Source organism: Taudactylus pleione, unplaced genomic scaffold (genome assembly GCF_031769625.1).
Source record: "Taudactylus pleione unplaced genomic scaffold, aTauple2 ptg000179l, whole genome shotgun sequence".
Taxonomy (NCBI): domain Eukaryota; kingdom Metazoa; phylum Chordata; class Amphibia; order Anura; family Myobatrachidae; genus Taudactylus; species Taudactylus pleione.
Window position 1 is genome coordinate 33476066 of NW_028284581.1, and position 18585 is coordinate 33494650.

The following is an 18585-nucleotide window of genomic DNA, read 5'->3' on the forward strand; positions in this document are numbered from 1 at the left end:
CACACAGTAAAATTCCACCTCTCTCCATATATATATATATATATATATATATAATGTGTGTATGTATGTGTATATTAATATATACAGTCTAGAGTCTAATATCCATGGATCTTCCCTTGTATCCACATTTATTGCACATATATAATTTCACTGTCTATACTACTATACTATTGGGCACTGGGATATAATCTGTATTTTGACATTTACAATGTCAGCAAACACAATGTTGATAGTTATGATGTTGAGAATGTTGCAAAATATCGACATGTTCACATGACTGCATTTTCAGAATGCTGACAGTTAGAGTTAGGCTGCAGTTAAGAGAGTTATTGTTAGGCTGCAGGAGGGTAGAGAAGGACTTAAGGTGGGTACACACTCTACAGATATATCTGCAGATCGAGTGATCTGCAGATATATCTGCAGATGATGGTCATTCATACACACTGAACGGCCATCATCTGTGTCTGGCTATGGGTCCTGGCAGCCAGGGGGTGTGTCCCAGTGGGACGGGTGTGTGTCCCACCTCCCTCCCTGTGGCTTCCACTGTGTGTGTATTGGCGGTCTGCAGACTGCCCATACACACCTGCCGATGGACAGATATGTCTGCAGACATAACTGTCCATCAGCTGTGCAGCACAGCCAATGCGATATGTCGGTGAACAACAACGTTCACCGACATATCGTGGGTACACAATATATCTGTCAGTGTGTACCCAGCATTAGGCACAAAAGTGATAGAGTTAGGCTGCAGGAGGGGAGGTTAGTACTATGGACTAGGAGAGGGTTAGGGTTAAGGGTTATCGGTACTCACTGCTGGAAGTGCTGCAGGATCAGCTGAAAGTCACATTCAGCTGACTGCCATACCATGAAGTCTGGAACCTCCGGACTCACCGAACTAGGTAAGCTATCGCTGGAGCACCTGGAACATTTTGTTGACATTCTAATCATAATGCTATCAGTGTAGACATAATGAATGTTGATGTGGTCATGCTATATGTCAACATTATGACCATGTCAACATTCTCATGTTGAATGTCCAGAAAATGTATAGAACCCTGGGGCACAGTAGTGTGATTGATTGGTTCTTTCAAGTACGGTCGGTCATTTTGTTTCTATCAAGGGAGTGCTTTTGGCCATTCAACTATATGGTCTGACTTTTTTAAATTAAGGTCAGGGGTACTAGTCCTCATAACATAACCATATATTATCGCTATATATATAGCTTATATGACTTACTTATATGACTTTTAGCTTATATGATTTATATGACTTACTTGTCCAGGAGGAGCATTCTCACAAACATTGGTCTCATATTCCATTGCAAATTCAGGAGCATTATCATTAATATCCAGTATGCTAATAGCAACATAACCTTTCCCGATCTGTGCTGGATTTTCTGTGCAAAATCACAAAAAAAACCAGAACATTAATTTGTGATTTGTCACCACCTTTTGTTCATACACAAGAAGATATGTTCATTGTTCAACAACTTCTACAATCTATGTTTATAGCATTTGGTTGGCTGGACTATTGCATTATTATTATTATTATTTTTTCAATTATATGTTAACATTACAGAGAAGACTTCCTAACTATTTGAAACATAGGGCCTGAATATGAGTTGGATGCTGCTGCATCTGTAATTGCATATTTTGCTGGTGTATCATGTGCGACTTTATGTCAATACCAGTATAAGCCCATTTTTTGTGTACAGCTGTGTGTCTGAATGTGCAAGAATTAAGTCACCCACTGTAAGCATTTTTAGATGCTGAAATACTGCATAGTGCATCTTCAGATGTACCCATTGGTCGCGCCATCAAAACTTGTACCAGCTTAAGTGCAGACTCTCCAGTATGGCCTTCAATGTGAGCGATTATGTGTATGAGTTTGTAACCAGTTCAACAACATGCCTGTGACACTTCCATAACACATAACACAATACAGTACATCTCTTTACATCTGCATAGCCACATCCAGTGGCAGATTTTGCCTAGGGGCTGGAAGGCTGCAGCCCTCCCAGCAAAATTCACCACCTCAGTGTAGTCAGTGCAGTCCGTGGCTGCACTCTCTACACTGTGACTGGCAGTGGCTTCATATTGGAAGCACCACCAGCCAATCACATATACAACAGGCAGCCCAAGGGGGAGGTGTCTCCTCCCCCTGGGACTGCCAGTCCGGGCTGCTATTAGCAGAGTACGGCTTCCAGGAGGACTTTGCCTTTCCACTAGCCCTAACTGGCTTCTAGGGGCTGCATATGATGCAGCCCTTTGGATGCCAATGGCATGCACATGCGCGGCTCCACCCCACTAGTGCACATGCACTGGTCCCGGCACCTGACAAATCAATTGCACAGGCGCCGGTTCCCAGCGAGGAGGCAGAAGCCAGCGGTAAGTGACCTGGCCTGTCGTTTTCAGCAGCGGCAGCCCCTCTCATCAAAGATGGTAGGAGCCGCCGCTGGCCACATCCCAGCCATTGCCAAAGAATGCCCAAAACGTTTCCAATACATTTCTGAGACCGTGCATCTCAAACACAGCTGTGCCTCTGTGTGTACACACCATGGGACGCCTACACTGTGCGACTTTTTTAGCAACTTAGACGCATGGCCAGTTAAGAGACATTTGAACAAATATAGGGATTATGGGCCTGATTCAGATCCGGACGGTATCTGCAGTCCGTCTGCAATTGCTGAATGTTGCTAATCTGTGCATGCGTATGCATCGCAGTGCGCATGCGCAAACTGCACTGTGCAATCACAGATCCCTCGCTCACCCAGCAAAACCAGCACAACAGAGTGAGTGACAGGAGAGGCCATTTGTGGTTGGTGACAGGGGCAGTCCAGTAAAAACAGGGGTTTGGAGATGCGAACGCTGGTGTGCCCGAGTGTTTCAATAACGTTTTAGAGGCATGCATAATTAACAGGCAGCGTCATAGTACACGTCATCAACCATTTTTTTCCTCTGTTTTCCTCGCAATGCATGCGGTAAAAAAAAGCTACCACAAGCACTGCGTTCACATCCGATAGTGGGCGATGTACCAATGTTTTCATAAACTTCCAGGAGATTATGGGGGCAGTGGGCATCTCTGCATACGCTAAGGGGAGTCTGCATACACAAAGTGAATGCTCGTACAGGCACGATGGGCTTGCTTATGCCTTGGCGAGCAATCGCTCCCCACCGCGTCACTTTCAAATATTTGCATACGCATCATGCTATCGTACGCGCATAGCGACCGGGTCTGTATCAGGCCCTATGTGCGACTCAGAATATATTTAAAATAATTACGCATTATTATTCAGTTTTATTATTATTATTACTATTATTATTATTATTATTATTATTATTAACAGTTACTTAAATATTGCAGCAAATTCCATTATACTTTACAATTGGGACCAAACTGTAATAAAACAAGGCTTGGTAATAACAATCAGACATAGAGGTAAGCGGCCCCAAATTTACAATCTATAGGGAATTAGGCATTGATATACGCACACATTCACAACATTCACAAATATACAATAAGTGTGTCATTCTGGAACAGTTATGAATGTGGAGATTGTTCCCTATGTACAGCAGACTTCCTGTCAGTAACTGAAACACAATATAGCCAGGCAGATTTATATTTCAACAATAATAATTGACTAATAATAAGTAATAATTCTTCCTTGCAAAAGGAAGAATTTAAATATTCTGAATGTCTCAATGTTGTTAGAGTTTCTTGTACTTATAGATTATTGTATTTTAAGTTTAGCAAACATTTAATGTGTACATTGTTTGCAGTACACAAGTTCACTAGGGTTCTATAATACTAAAGTTAAACAGATGGTATTTTAATAATTATTTAAAAAATATACACCACGGTTTTCAAAATAAAAATTACTTTTATTTTTTCCAAGATTAGTTCAAACAAAAGTATTAGTTTGTCAAACTAAGGCACCTAAATCGATTTGCAAACTGGTTCAAATAATTTGAGCATCTGAAATTGTTAGCAGTAATAATACAAGAAATTATTTGTTTTAGTTCTTATTATGCTATAATTACACTCTATATTTTTGAATGTGTCCAAATACATTGCTCTTGGCTTTGTTTATTGGACATTTTTATGTGCGGATGTGATTTGCTTTTTAGTTATGTAACAATTCATATATAAGATGGTGTTAAAACTGATTCTCAGAAATGGAGAAAGTTACTTATCCTATTAAATCTGTCTATTATTTGTTATTGTTCTTCCTCTCATATATAGCAATTATTAATGTTGCAACACTTCCTTTAATTAATATGCCTCATATCTTTTGTGAACATTTTCAATAAATATAGATTTTGCTGTGTATGAAGTGGGTAATGTATATGTGCTTTCATGCTGCTAAAAAAAAAAGAATAAATACAAAAATACAATGTTCTGGAGCAAAAACTGATTCACAGAAAAAACAAAAATCCTTCAAATAAACAAAAATTTCTGAGTTCAGATTAATTTAAAGTAGTTCAGGATAACAGTAAGGGCATAAATGAGTGGAAACAAAATTGTAAAACTTTATTTTTCCAGCTTGATCAAATGAAAAATCAATACGAGATGTTGTGATTTGCTTACAAAATCTGACAAGTTCTTTAAGTAGAAAGGATGCTAGTACAAAAAAATCTCAATTTGTTTTAACAATTTCACTGTGTCCTGTTTTGCAGAAATTTGGATTTTAATAATTTATTGGTTAAACATAGGCCTAAGAAATTGTAATCAAGTAAGCCACACAAAGTTTTTGTAAAAGAGCATCATCATGATTTGTTTGTAAGGTGCTACAAATTCTACAGTGCTGGCCATTCACCTTGCAATTACATTAATGTAATAAAGCATTATAATTAAGTCAATAAAGTATATGTAAAAACAGAAGTATGAGTCATGCTTGAACAATTCTTTGTGTTTGAGTTTACAAGTAGCATAGGCCTCACACCAAAAGATTGTAATTTAACATAACATGAACACGACATACTGATATGAGAAATTACATTCTAGAGGAAGGGGGTAGTAAGAGACATTATGGGCAAAAGAGATACCTGTAAAGATGGTCAGTGGAGGAAGTAGAGCATTTTGACATGAGGGTTTATGTGGCGTTACAGTAAGCATGCGAGAAGAGGTGGGTTTGATGGTATAATTTTAGGTTTGCAGCATGATCTATAGGATGAGGTAAGGAATTCCAGAGGTGGGGAAAAGCATGGGAAGAGTCTTGGAGGTGAGAGAAGGGTATAAGAGGGGAAAAACTGAAACTCAGAGGTGGAACAGAGTGGCCTATCTGGGGTGTCTCAAGACAGATTAATATATGTATGGAAAGAAAACATTGGTGAGGAATTTGTAAGCAAGCTTAAGCAGCTAAAATTTTATTTTGTAAGGAATGAGAGACCAATGAAGGGATTAACATAGTGGTTTAGCAGATTAAGAGAATTAGGAGATCAAGATTAGTCCAGCTACATCATTCAGAATGGAAATGTAAGGTAAGGGGGATGCCAGTGATGATGAGGTTAAAGTAGTCCAGGTGGGAAATAATGAAATTAATGTTTTGAATACTTAAGAAAGGTTCAAATTTGGTAATGTTGCAGAGGAAGAGGTGACAGGACAATGAGAGGGTCAGAATGTGAGGAGTGAAGTTGAGGGTGGAATCAATGATAATGCCAGGGCAGTGTATTTAAATAAATAATTTAATAAATAAATAATTTTTACTTACGGCTTTCAATTGCTAAAACTGTGATATTATGAACAGCATTGGTCTCTCTGTCCAACGGTTTTGCTATAGTGATAAGACCACTTGTGGCATCAATATTAAAATATCTCTCAAGATCCGTATTGCGGTCAATTGAGTATCTGTGTTAAAGAAAAATCATATTTTATTATGTTTTGAATGCATTTATATGTTTGTTAATTTAAATATTTATTTTGAAATGTTGTAAATATTATTATATAAGAAATAGAGTGTCAACATTGAAATGTAACACTAACCCTCCCCCTAGTGCCTAACCCTAAACCTGACCTTCCCCTCACCCCAGATACTTACCTTTGGGATTCCAGCATCAGTAATTAGAACGTCAGCATCCCATATAGTGGGATGCTGACTACATCCCCTTTTATTTAAATATACTACACTACTGTAAGTTGTAAGAGTTCACACACCACAAAATAATCTTGTGTTCACCATGATATAAATGGGCAGAGAAGACACATGAAAGTTTAGCATACATTAAAACACAATATATACTGTAGCAGAGTTTTGAGTTTCAATAATTTGCAACATTTTATAACATTATGACCAGACCAAAGATAATTTTTGAATACTTCAGTTTTTCTGGGATTTAACTGGGATATTGTGAGTTAAATTGCAACATTATTGTAGCATTTAATAATGAACTATGACTACAGCATAAGATAACAGCTCTATGATTAGTTTAGCAGTTAATGGACTGTAATAGGTAATTGAAAAAAAAAATAAGACACAAATTACATAATACAGTGTTTAGTGTACTAAAACATATGTCAAGTGTAATTGAGATCTCACCTGCACTTCACCATTCAGAAATCACATACTGTAGTTTAGTAAAATATAAATATACATAAGCAGTCAGGGAGTACTAAGATAATAACAAAATGGTTGGACTTTGATTATTGGTGTGTTGGTATAATGTTAGTCTGTGACAAACTTGAGCTAATTACCATATCTAGGATAAATATTGTGGGGAGATTTATTAAAGAATGACTTTATCAAAACACAAGTTTTTGTAGAGCTGCTATGAGCAATTTGCTGACCATGCTATTATGGGGGGAGGGGGGTAGCCATATTTATGGTTACATGGTCATGCTGGGAACTTTGGATCCACTCTGTAGATGAGCCTAAAATAGTTTATTATTTTATGACAGGAACATTACTGTATGATTTATAACAGGGACAATAAAAATGTATTTATTAAATGAGGCAAAATGTATAACTTTATTATAGGGGCACCATTTGTAATGCACATTTGTGCACAATCGCTGCATAACAAGTGTTACCCCTGTCATAAATACATTATTATTGCCCTCATTATTAATTAAATAGTACTGCCTATGATAAAATAATATATTAACATTAGTATAATATATTGGCTTCTTAAAAATGTATTTAGTAATATTTGCTTATTAATTAGTACATTATTATTGCCTCCACCATTAATAAGCTTAATGTTGTCTCCCTATTTAATATTGTTCTAAACCTCATGTGCTTTTGGGACATGAAAACCACTACACATAACAAGCAGTTTGAAATTTCATCCTCCAAACTAATTGATAATGTAGCATACACAAGTTGTGAAGATTAGCATTTTTGGGGAACTATATAGACATTAGGGCCATCGATAAGTTTGTGGAAAATGAGTGCATTTTGTGGTTATAAAAACATACTCAAATCTTTGCACCTAAATGCAGAGTATCAAACATCCTTCAGGTGCATATGATTCCATAAAGATCATGCTTAGACACACTAGTCATCATTATCATCATCATCAATTTCATAATTGTGATGATTCATTGTCTTGCAGACTTAAAAAATGCAAATAAAGCAATTGTTTTGGGGAGTCTTTATTCAATTAAAAGATCTTTTTTTCATGAAGTCTGTGTTTGAGGTATTTGTGCCAGAAGGCCCTGCATGCCAGATTATGGGATGTATTTAGTAAAAGTTTCAGAATGCTCTGGCAGTCATGTGTATTTTGGCACTTAAAGTTATACAAGTGCCAGCATACCAAAACACCATAGTCATGAAAGGGCTTGATAAGACTGGTAGCTCACCAGCAAAATCTCACATTACCCCCTTCACTGCTAAAGATGATAGGGACTCAAGTTTCTGTATCCTATAGCACATATGTGAAACATCCATACACTGTAGAAATCATTATGAAGTTATGGATAGTTGTGTGAGGAATATATATGCTGTATGTATTTATATACACATTAACATGGGTCCCCAAGGTGTTATTTTTACATAGGGCCTTGTGGGGTCTTAATCCAGCTCTGGGACTGAAGAGAAGGGAGGAGGGATGAAGCTACGGGCAATAAAAAAGAGGGAAGAGGAGGTGGTCCCTTCCCATCATCACCCCTGACTCCTTCTCTTTGTATCCACTGATCAGCAACCCTAACCCTGATGTCAGTCAGCCAGAAAGTAAAAAATTGAGCATCAATAACATAATGAGAGAACAAAGCAGCTGTGTCCCTGCTGGTTAGAGGAGGTCTGAGCCGAGTGCTGCTTTCAATAGCCTAAATTGTGGCTCCAGTAACTCGGAGGAGCCTGAGTGGTGAGTCTGGTGAGGTCATGTCAGACTGCTCTGATGCCACATGCTAATAAGGGGGTCTATTGTGGCATAAGGTGTTAAAGGGACACTACTGAGGCATAGTGCATATAGGGATACTGCTGTGGATTAATGTGTACTGCTGTGGATTAATGTGAATAAAGGGGACTACTGTGACATAATGTGATTTATGGGCATTACTGTGGCATAATGTGAATTATGGGCAATACTATGGAATAATGGGAATTGTGGTATTTAATGTGGCATAATGCAAATAAGGGAAACTACTGTGTGGCATAAAGTGTTTTGTGGGTATTACTGTGTAGCATAATGTCAATAAGTGGCACTATTGTTATGTATAACATGAATAAGTAGCACTACTGTGGCGTAACATGAATAACATATGCTATTGTGTGGCATAATGTGAATTAGGGGCACTACTGTGTGGCTTAATGTGAATAAGGGGCACTAATGTGTGGTATAGTGTGAACTAAAGGCACTATTGTATACAGTAGCATTTTAATTTTGGGCATTATAATTGGCTTAATGTGAATTGGGGGCATTATGTATCTTAGTAAATAAAATGTAACATTGATTATATTAATGTGATATTACTGATGTGTATATTTTACTTTAGTGTGTTGGTATATATATATATATATATATATATGTATATATACACATACATACATACATACACACACATATATATATATATATATATATATATATACATATGTATATATATATATATATATATATATATACATCCTTCCATGTCCCAGTTTGATACTGCCCCTTATGTTAGTATTTACTTTTCTTTAACTTGTCCCTGCATGCTGGACACAACCCTAACTAACACACTTGGGGGGGGGCTTGGTAGCACACACATGCTCCAGGCGTCTGGGCTACTTGCTCCACCTCAGCATGGGGAATCCACTATTTGGATCCCTGGTGTACTGTTTCATGTTTGTAATTTTATATGCAATCCATATATTTTCCTCTACATTACTTTACTTTACTCTCACATTTCTATATACAGTATTTACTTTCTGAGCATGTGCAGTTTTGAAACTATGCAACATATAGTATACTAATGAAAGTATACAATAAGTTGATCTTGACCATTCTAAAGAAAACAATTGTGAGTCTATCCAATTTGTATTTTTAATACATAGTTTATTTTAGCTTTTTACTGTAATGCTTTCTCATACTGTTTATATCTAGATTACTGGGTCTGTGCTACATTAGGTTAATATGTTATTTAAAAAATGGATGTCTGCTTAAAAAATGAGGATTAAAAAATGGATGTCTGCATTCAAGTTTTTAATCTCAACTTAAAATATATATTATTTTATTACTAGATATCCACATGTGGTATGACTTGAAGTCAAATTTTCTGACATTTGAGATTTTGGTGAGTGTAACTATTTCTAAATACCATTTGTACCTTTCCCCATCAAAAATAGGCATACAAACAGTTACACACTAACATCTAATGGATGTTTAGACTAAATGGAATCAATTTCCCTGCTAATCCCTTTGTTCATTATGCTGTCAGATCTTGTGCTATGTCACATAGTTAAAGTAAAAGATAATATATGGTGATTTCACACTATGTGAAAGGTTTCCACAGTTGCTGCTTTTCTCAATTTCACATGTCAATGTGTGTGCCATTTTGTGTGAAGATGCAAGCCTTTCACAGCGAGAAATAATTTCATTTTCTCCATGAGCACATGATCAATGAGGCAAAAATTTGAGTTTTTAATGTAAAACGCGGGTTGTGACCTAAATGTAAAAACATCAGCAATGTCTACATCATTACTCGAGAGACTGTTTCCTATGTTCTCATTTTGTTAATAAGTAGTGTATTTTATTATGGTAAAGAAAATAAATGCATAAAGGTATTTCTGTTACATGTGATTGCACTGTAAATGGTAAATGCTGTGATAAAAGACAGCTATACCCATTTCCACGTAAATCTTCGATTCATTTCCAAATCTCAGTTAAATAAGTAGCGTAAATAAATGTGACCCACTCCTGTCCACATTCCCTCTGCTCCCCTGCAATTATATCATCACCTGCCAAATGTTCTATAAAATATGACCAGACCGGCTCATGTACACACACTGCAGGCCCGGTGTCTGCTCTGTACTATGCTGCAGAGGATGGTGCCTATACAGGGTGAGCCAGTGCCAGCATATGTTATGTGCATAAACATACAGGACATAGACATTGAAATGTGTGTAACAATGTGTACACGTACATCTATATAAATTAGATGAAATCATCACACACATGGACTCAAAGGATGATGGCAGCACTAGCATAGACTGGGCTTGGCCTGGCACTCCACAAATTATTTTTCCACCCATGGCAAAACAACAGGTATTTTCCCTTTTACCTTTTCCTCATTTGCCCCCTCCTCCTACATCCCCTCTTTACTATAATAATATGGGAATAGTATGTCCAGAGGCACTGAAAGGGTGAAAGGAGGTACAGAATACTTGGTCCCGGTCTTCTGTAGAGGTCTGGGAGTGCAGTGCAGCCATAACTGCCTTCCTGTATTGGCACAATCATGTCGACCAATGCATACAGCAAGGGAGCATAGCCATACCTCCTTCAGCAGCTAATATGAGACAGTTTAATATGGGCACAGTGTTATATGAATATATGGAACAACATAAGGATGCTACAGTATATAGGGCACTATAGCATGCTATATTTCACTGTATAAGTATGATATACAGTATGATGCAATATTAGGAACTTATATACTGGGATCAGGAATATATTTTTATGGGACCATTATTGTAATATGGGACAAAAATTGAGAAAGCAAATATGTGAGAGTGATCTGTCGTAAGATTTACAGTGAATAGATACAGTAGCTGTACTATATTGTAATGCTAACATATTGCTGCACTATATTGTTATATTGCTGTGCTAGGTTATTTAGCTAGTGTTGTGATTCAGTACATGATGAAGTTTAAATATGCAACTGTGTAGAAACACGATAGCAATTGTAAGACAGAGGAAGAAATCAGGTATAGTACAGATTGAACTGTTACAGTGTATGTTCACTTGTGTAACAATACAGTATGTTGTTGAAAATATGTTGTAACATTGTTATAAAATATACTATTTAATAAATACAAGCCAGATCTGCAGTGTAATTATGGGTTTTATATAGTCTTGATACAATAAGTGAGACTGAAATAGGTGTGGTCTAAGTTAGGCAAAGTAGGTCATGAATGTGATTAAACATTTAGGTAATGTGGGAAAATCACTGAGAAAGCAAGTGTATTTTAACATATTTATTATTATTATTATTATTATTATTATTATTATTATTATTATTATTATTATGTAATGTACACAGGACTTTGGACTTTTTAAGAGACAATAACAGTGGTATCTTATCATATACAGTATAATGGGGAATATAATTCCACTTGGTAATTTATGCAGACTGTACCGTTTATACATGTGTACTTTCAAAAATTATTCAAATATGAAATTTTAGATTCTAGTAAGAAAATGTTGAACTTTACTTCTGTACATTGAGAGAGGATTGCTCCTTGAAAGAGTCAGACACTAATATCTGAGTAGTAAATCTCAATTTCTTTCTTGTTGATTATACATTAGAATCTGTTTAATATATGAGTAAAAAAATAATAAACATGAAAAACAAATACAACTGTTGTTACCTCACAGGACTATTTGTAGAATCTGGGTCATGTGCTGTTACTGCACCTATGCTAGTGCCTATTTTTGCTGCTTCAGATTCAACCATTGTGTACAACTGTTGAGAAAACACAGGCGGTTCATCCACATCTTCCACTGTAATTTTCACTGTTGTTGTATCCATAAATGGACCAACGCTCAGAAATCGATTGTCCACATGTTTATTTGATGCTTCTATTCTTAGTATATAACTGGTTTTTGTTTCATAGTCCAGTTCCTGTAAAAGAAAAAAAAATGCTTGGAAAATGTTTACACTAACACACTAACAAAATGTAAAGTACCAATTAACCAGTATATAAAATACTGTGCCTGCATAAAGTATATATATATATATATATATATATTTTTTTTTTTTCATAAACACACTAAAAAAATATTTTCATGGGAATTTTGACCTAAAGACTGCAACAGAGACAGATCCTATGTGGTGTTTTGCTTTGTCTGTCATTTTAATTAGCAGCACTAAATTACTCATTTGTCCATTTGCAATAACATGTGATGTTGAAAAGATGAAACCTTTTAAAAATACTATAATATACTGCATGAACTATTACAATTATCCACATCACATACAATTATAGCATATGAACTATGAAATATTAAAATACCCTGAAAAGATATTTCACTTCACAAATCTCTATTTATTGCAAGAAATGATTTAACCTCATAAATATTTTAGAGGGTTTTGGCTATTGTTACTTCTGGAACAAAAAATACTGCAGTTACCAGATGAACCAGGATGGCTGACAGTGTTATTCTATCTTTCCAAGGTTTTAGAAGAATTACATGTAAGATCTGGTCTGGCTTCTTTTTCCTCAGGTGTGTACACCTTACAATTAATCTCACTCACTTTTTCTGTGATTTCAAATGGTCCTTGCCACTTGGCCAAAAATGTAATGTCAAATGTGGGTACCAAAATAAACACTTTATACATAGAAGCCAAGGTACATAATAGAGCATTATATTTGTTGTACCTGTTTCATGTGCTTTATCACCATAGGCACCCCTGTATCTATTCTTTCCTGTATCTGATAAACATGCTCAATAATTGTCTTATAAGGACTGGGTTGCTTCTCCCATCTCTCTTTTTCAATGTCCAGCAATCGCCTTGGGTGGCTCCCAAGCATCAAATCAAAAAGGTAGAACCTTTTGGAAGATTGTGGAACTGCTCTTTAAAATTCTGTTAAAGCTCTCAACCAAACCATCAATCTGAGATGAGTAACCTTAAACAGGTGGCACAAATATTTAATGATTCTTGACATAAATGGGGTACCCTGATCAGTTAAGATTTCCTTAGGTATTCCTACTCTACTAAAAACATGTACTAGTTCTCTAGCAATTTTCTTTAGAAATATTGCACAATGGTATCGCTTCCGGGTATCTGGTATGTGATCCTATACCACCAAAATATACTGATGACCCTAGGCAGACTTTTTATCAGAAGCCCTATAAAATCCATAGCTAGTCTTTCAAATGGGTAACAGGATAAGCAGACTTCTATAATGTGGTCTGTGAGCATGGTACTGACACTCAGGGCAGGGCACAGTAGTCAGATACATCTTTATGGACTCCTGGCCAGAAAAACTGCTGCACATACCCTCATTCTGCCCATTGGTCCCCAATGTAAAATTACTTCCCACCACAATTGGTATAGATGCACCACGTGCAAATTGTTCTCCAATAGCATTAACCCCCTACCCACCTAGTGGTAATAGATCCCCAGTTGTGTAACCCCCCCATTGTAATAGGTCTCCATTTTTGGACATGCCCTTCATCTTCCCTAGGGACCAGTGTCATGTAACCAATTTAACATCACTCCATTCCCCATATTTTTATTTAGGGTATTACACCTCTTTCACCCACCCCCAGTGCCAATAGAGCCTCCCTCCATGTTTGCATTGCCCCTTCACCACGGGGCACTGCAACTCCCCCACAAGCAGAGTGCAGCAGAGCATGTGTCAGGAGGACTGATGATCAATCCCCTTCCTGCAACTGATCTCTACACTTGCAGAGATCAGGCAAACAGACTAAGTTTCCCTCCTTACACTTTGATTCCCAGCACCTTCTGGGGTGCGATTCCAGCAGTGATGTCAGTGGTCTCAGACTGCTGCATTACTGCCTGAGGAGCCAGAGAGTCAGAGGAGATCTGTTCTGCACTTGTGTAGAATGGATCTCCTATGCAAAAGCTGGAGGACACAGTAGGGCAGTGTGGTCACAAGTAATGCAATATTGTCAGATGAAACTGGCTCTGGTCACATCACATGTGACCACACCAGTTAAGTGGTTAAACAACATTTTCTACTTTAGTCGGGGGTACACCATTCTGCACTCCACTGTTGCTCTTGTTATTATGTTTCTTACTCCCCAATATTGCTTGGAAAAGGGAACACTTCAGACTCTGGAAACATTCCCAATATCACTGTATCAAAAACATTAACACTGCCACAGTATTTGTAACATTAACAAATGGGTCTGGATTACAGTATTTACTTCTGTAACCAATTAGGTTTCCCACAACTTCCAGAAGAGTGAAAAATCTCTCCCCAATATAGCATCAAACATCAACATCAAATAAGAAACTAATACCACAGTGACTATCATGAGACCACACTGTCATGATCTGACACAAGGAATTTCTCAGTTGGAGGACTGGTGGGTTAGGGTAGCTAGGAAACCACTGATGGGGTGACGGTAATAATGTACTCTTTAATGTGTTGGCTAGACCTAACCAGAGGCGCAGAGTGTAACCCACTTGGTGGTCTTCACCAGATCCGTTACTAGACATTTTGGCAATTTGGTGCCCTGTGCCAGAAACAACTTTTGCAACTTCCCCCCCTTCATACTGTAAACAGGGACAGTGCACCAAAAAGGAGCTTTGTTTTGTGGGGAAGAGGCATGGCCAAATTATAGTACCCTCCATTCATGTTAGTAGTGTTCCTACACAGTAGTAGTGTCTATTACACATTACAAAACACAGTAGTAATTAAACTTACACATTATGACCATAGTAGTAATACTCTATACACATTAGAAATCCCTCCTCTTACACATTATATGCCACACAGTAAAAATGCCCCCACACACATAACCCACAGTAGAAATACCCTACCCCTTCCCCCTCGACAGAGCTCTCTCCCAGATGTAGTCAGCACTCACCTGGTCATTGATACTCTGATCAGACACAGAGACTGCCGAACATGTCTGGAGTGGACCGAGGGCTGTATGTCTGCCATCATGTGTAAGGACTGTTTTACACAGTCTGTTACTGTACTGGATGCTGCCTGCATGCCCAGTAAAATAGCTCCTCACTCCTCAGATTTGCCACTGCGGGAGTGTGGAGTCTGGAGAAGAGAGATGTCCAGTGCTGGATTAAGGCTTTGGTGGGTCCGAGGTACTTAAGATTGGGGGGCCCCAAAGTGCATAATTTGGGTCACAGAGATCTGGTTTTGTGCACAAGCCTTTGGCACACATATGAAAAGGGGGCATGAAAATTAGGAGTGTGCACCGGCCACTTTTCGTGTTTTGTGTTTTGGTTTAGGATCTGGATCTGGATCTTTCTTCGTGTTTTGGATCTGGATTGGTTTTGCCAAAAACACCCTTCGGTGTTTTGGGTTCTGGGTTTTGTGTTTTGGATCTGTATTTTTTTTTAAAAAGCATAAAAACAGCTAAAATCACAGAATGTGTTGATTTTTCTGCTCCTATGCTATTATTAACCTCAAAAACCTTAATTTCCACTCATTTCCAGTTTATTCTGAACACCTCACACCTCACAATAGTGTTTTTATGTCCAAAAGGTTGCACCGAGGTAGATGGATGACTATGCTAAGCGACACGAGTGGGTGGCACAAACACATGGCCCATCTAGGAGTGACACTGCAGTTGCAGACAGGATGGCAGTTTGAAAAACTAGGCCCCAAACAGTACATAATTCAAAGAAAAAAAAGAGGTGCAAGATGGAATTGTCCTTGGGCCCTCCCACCCACCCTTATGTTGTATAAACAGGGCATGCACACTTTAACAAACCAATCTTTTCAGTGCCAGGGTCTGCCACATGACTGTGGCTGAAATGATTGGTTCGTTTGGGCCCCCACAAAACAAGCTGGCAATTAATCTAGCCCTGCACAAACTGGCTCTACGGAGGCAAGATGTCGTCCTCATCCACCTCATTCACCGATTCCCCACCCTCTTCAGTGTTGTGTACATCCTCATCCTCACAGAGTATTAATTCGTCCCCGCTTGAATCCACCACCACAGGTCCCTCTCTACGTTCTGGAGGCTGGTCTCCCTGGAAAAGTTGATAATTCATTTTTGTGAACATCAACTTCTCCACATTTTGTGGAAGCAACCTCCTACGCCTTTTGCTGACAAGGTTCCCGGCTGCACTAAACACTCTTTTCGGAGTGCACACTGGAGGGGGGGCAACTCAGGTAAAATAGAGCCAGTTTGTACAGGGGCCTCCAAATTGCCTCTTTTTCCTGCCAGTGCATGTACGGACTGTCTGACATGCCTACTTGGATGCAGTCACCGATGTAATCCTTTAACAGACAGACGCACGCTTGTCGCTGCTGCTTTAAGGATGCAGGAGCGGCTACAGCCCACACATTTCACAAAGCCAGAAAAAAAAAGAAGAATTTTTTTATTGTTTGTGGAGCGCACTTTGAGGGTTACACCACCCTTTAACAGACAGACGCACGCTTGTCGCTGCTGCTTTAAGGATGCAGGTGCGGCTACAGCCCACACATTTCACAAAGACAGAAAAAAAAGAACAATTTTTTTATTGTTTGTGGAGCACACTTTGAGGGTTACACCACCCTTTAACAGACAGATGCACGCTTGTCGCTGCTGCTTTAAGGATGCAGGTGCGGCTACAGCCCACACATTTCACAAAGACAGAAAATAAAGAAGAATTTTTTTATTGTTTGTGGAGCATTCTTTGAGGGTTACACCACCCATTAACAGACAGACACACGCTTGTCGCTGCTGCTTTAAGGATGCAGGTGCGGCTACAGCCCACACATTTCACAAAGACAGAAGAAAAAAGAAGATTTTTTTTTATTGTTTGTGGAGAGCACTTTGGCCCTCATTCAGAGCCACTCGCTAGCGGCAGTACGCTCGTTCCGAGCGATGTTCGCACATCTGCGCATGCGTACGGTTTTTAGTATGCATGCGCGAACCAGTCAGTGTGGCCGAAAATCGTTGGTACGCAATATAGCGAGGGCCTGCTATTGTGAGTGACAGAATGAGGCATATGTGGGTGGTAACAGGGGATGGTGCTTGAAAACGGGGAGTGGAGATCCGAACGCAGGCGTGCTTAAAGGTCAAAACCGGCATTTTAAGGGAGTGCATAATTAATACAGCAGCGTCTTTGACCACGTCACTTGGTTTTTTTTAACTCAGAACTGCTCGCAAAATAGCGGTGAAAACACCAACCACAAGAATAGCGAGCAGTTCATACGCTGTACCATGTACTCGATTAATCTAATAAATAGCGGACATGATGTATTGTGCGTGCGGCCAGGGGGCGTTTTTATCAAAAAAACGAGCGTATGTTTTGCTCGCTCGTTCAGACTTAGAGGTGGGAACAGACTGCAATTTGCGAACGGATCATTTGAATAGCCACCCCTTGTTTTTGAACGAACGACCACAAATAGCGAACGGCTCTGAATCAGGCCCTTTGAGGGTTACACAACCCTTTAACAGACAGACACACGCTTGTCGCTGCTGCTTTACGGGTGCTGGTGCGGCTACAGCCCACACATTTCACAAAGACAGAAAAAAAGAACAATTTTTTTATTGTTTGTGGAGCGCACTTTGAGGGTTACACCACCCTTTAACACTGACGCACGCTTGTCGTTGCTGCTTTAAGGATGCAGGTGCGGCTACAGCCCACACATTTCACAAAGACAGAAGAAAAAAGAAGATTTTTTTTTATTGTTTGTGGAGCGCACTTTGAGGGTTACACCACCCTTTAACAGACAGACACACGCTTGTCGCTGCTGCTTTACGGGTGCAGGTGCGGCTACAGCCCACACATTTCACAAAGACAGAAAAAAAAGAACAATTTTTTTATTGTTTGTGGAGCGCACTTTGAGGGTTACAACACCCTATAACAGACAGACACACGCTTGTCGCTGCTGCTTTAAGGATGCAGGTTCGGCTACAGCCCACACATTTCACAAAGACAGAAAAAAAAAGATGAATTTTTTTATTGTTTGTGGAGCACACTTTGAGGGTTACACCACCCTTTAACAGACAGACACACGCTTGTCGCTGCTGCTTTAAGGATGCAGGTGCGGCTACAGCCCACACATTTCACAAAGACAGAAAAAAAAAGAATTTTTTTATTGTTTGTGGAGCACACTTTGAGGGTTACACCACCCTTTAACAGACAGACACACGCTTGTCGCTGCTGCTTTAAGGATGCAGGTGCGGCTACAGCCCACACATTTCACAAAGGCAGAAAAAAAGATGATTTTTTTTTATTGTTTGTGGAGCGCACTTTGAGGGTTACACCACCCTTTAACAGACAGATGCACGCTTGTCG

At 38.7% G+C, this 18585-nt stretch overlaps 1 protein-coding gene across 1 annotated transcript in view; it reads right to left on the reverse strand.

Annotated features, from left to right (window-relative positions):
* CDH7 (cadherin 7) overlaps window positions 1–18585 on the reverse strand; it is a 243380-nt gene that overhangs the window by 21670 nt on the left and 203125 nt on the right. The window contains exons 6-8 of the mRNA XM_088475996.1: window positions 12005–12258; window positions 5711–5847; window positions 1275–1396 (exon numbers count right to left, since the gene is read on the reverse strand). Coding sequence (XP_088332122.1) covers window positions 1275–1396; window positions 5711–5847; window positions 12005–12258 — 513 coding nt within the window. The remainder of the gene's footprint in view (window positions 1–1274; window positions 1397–5710; window positions 5848–12004; window positions 12259–18585) is intronic.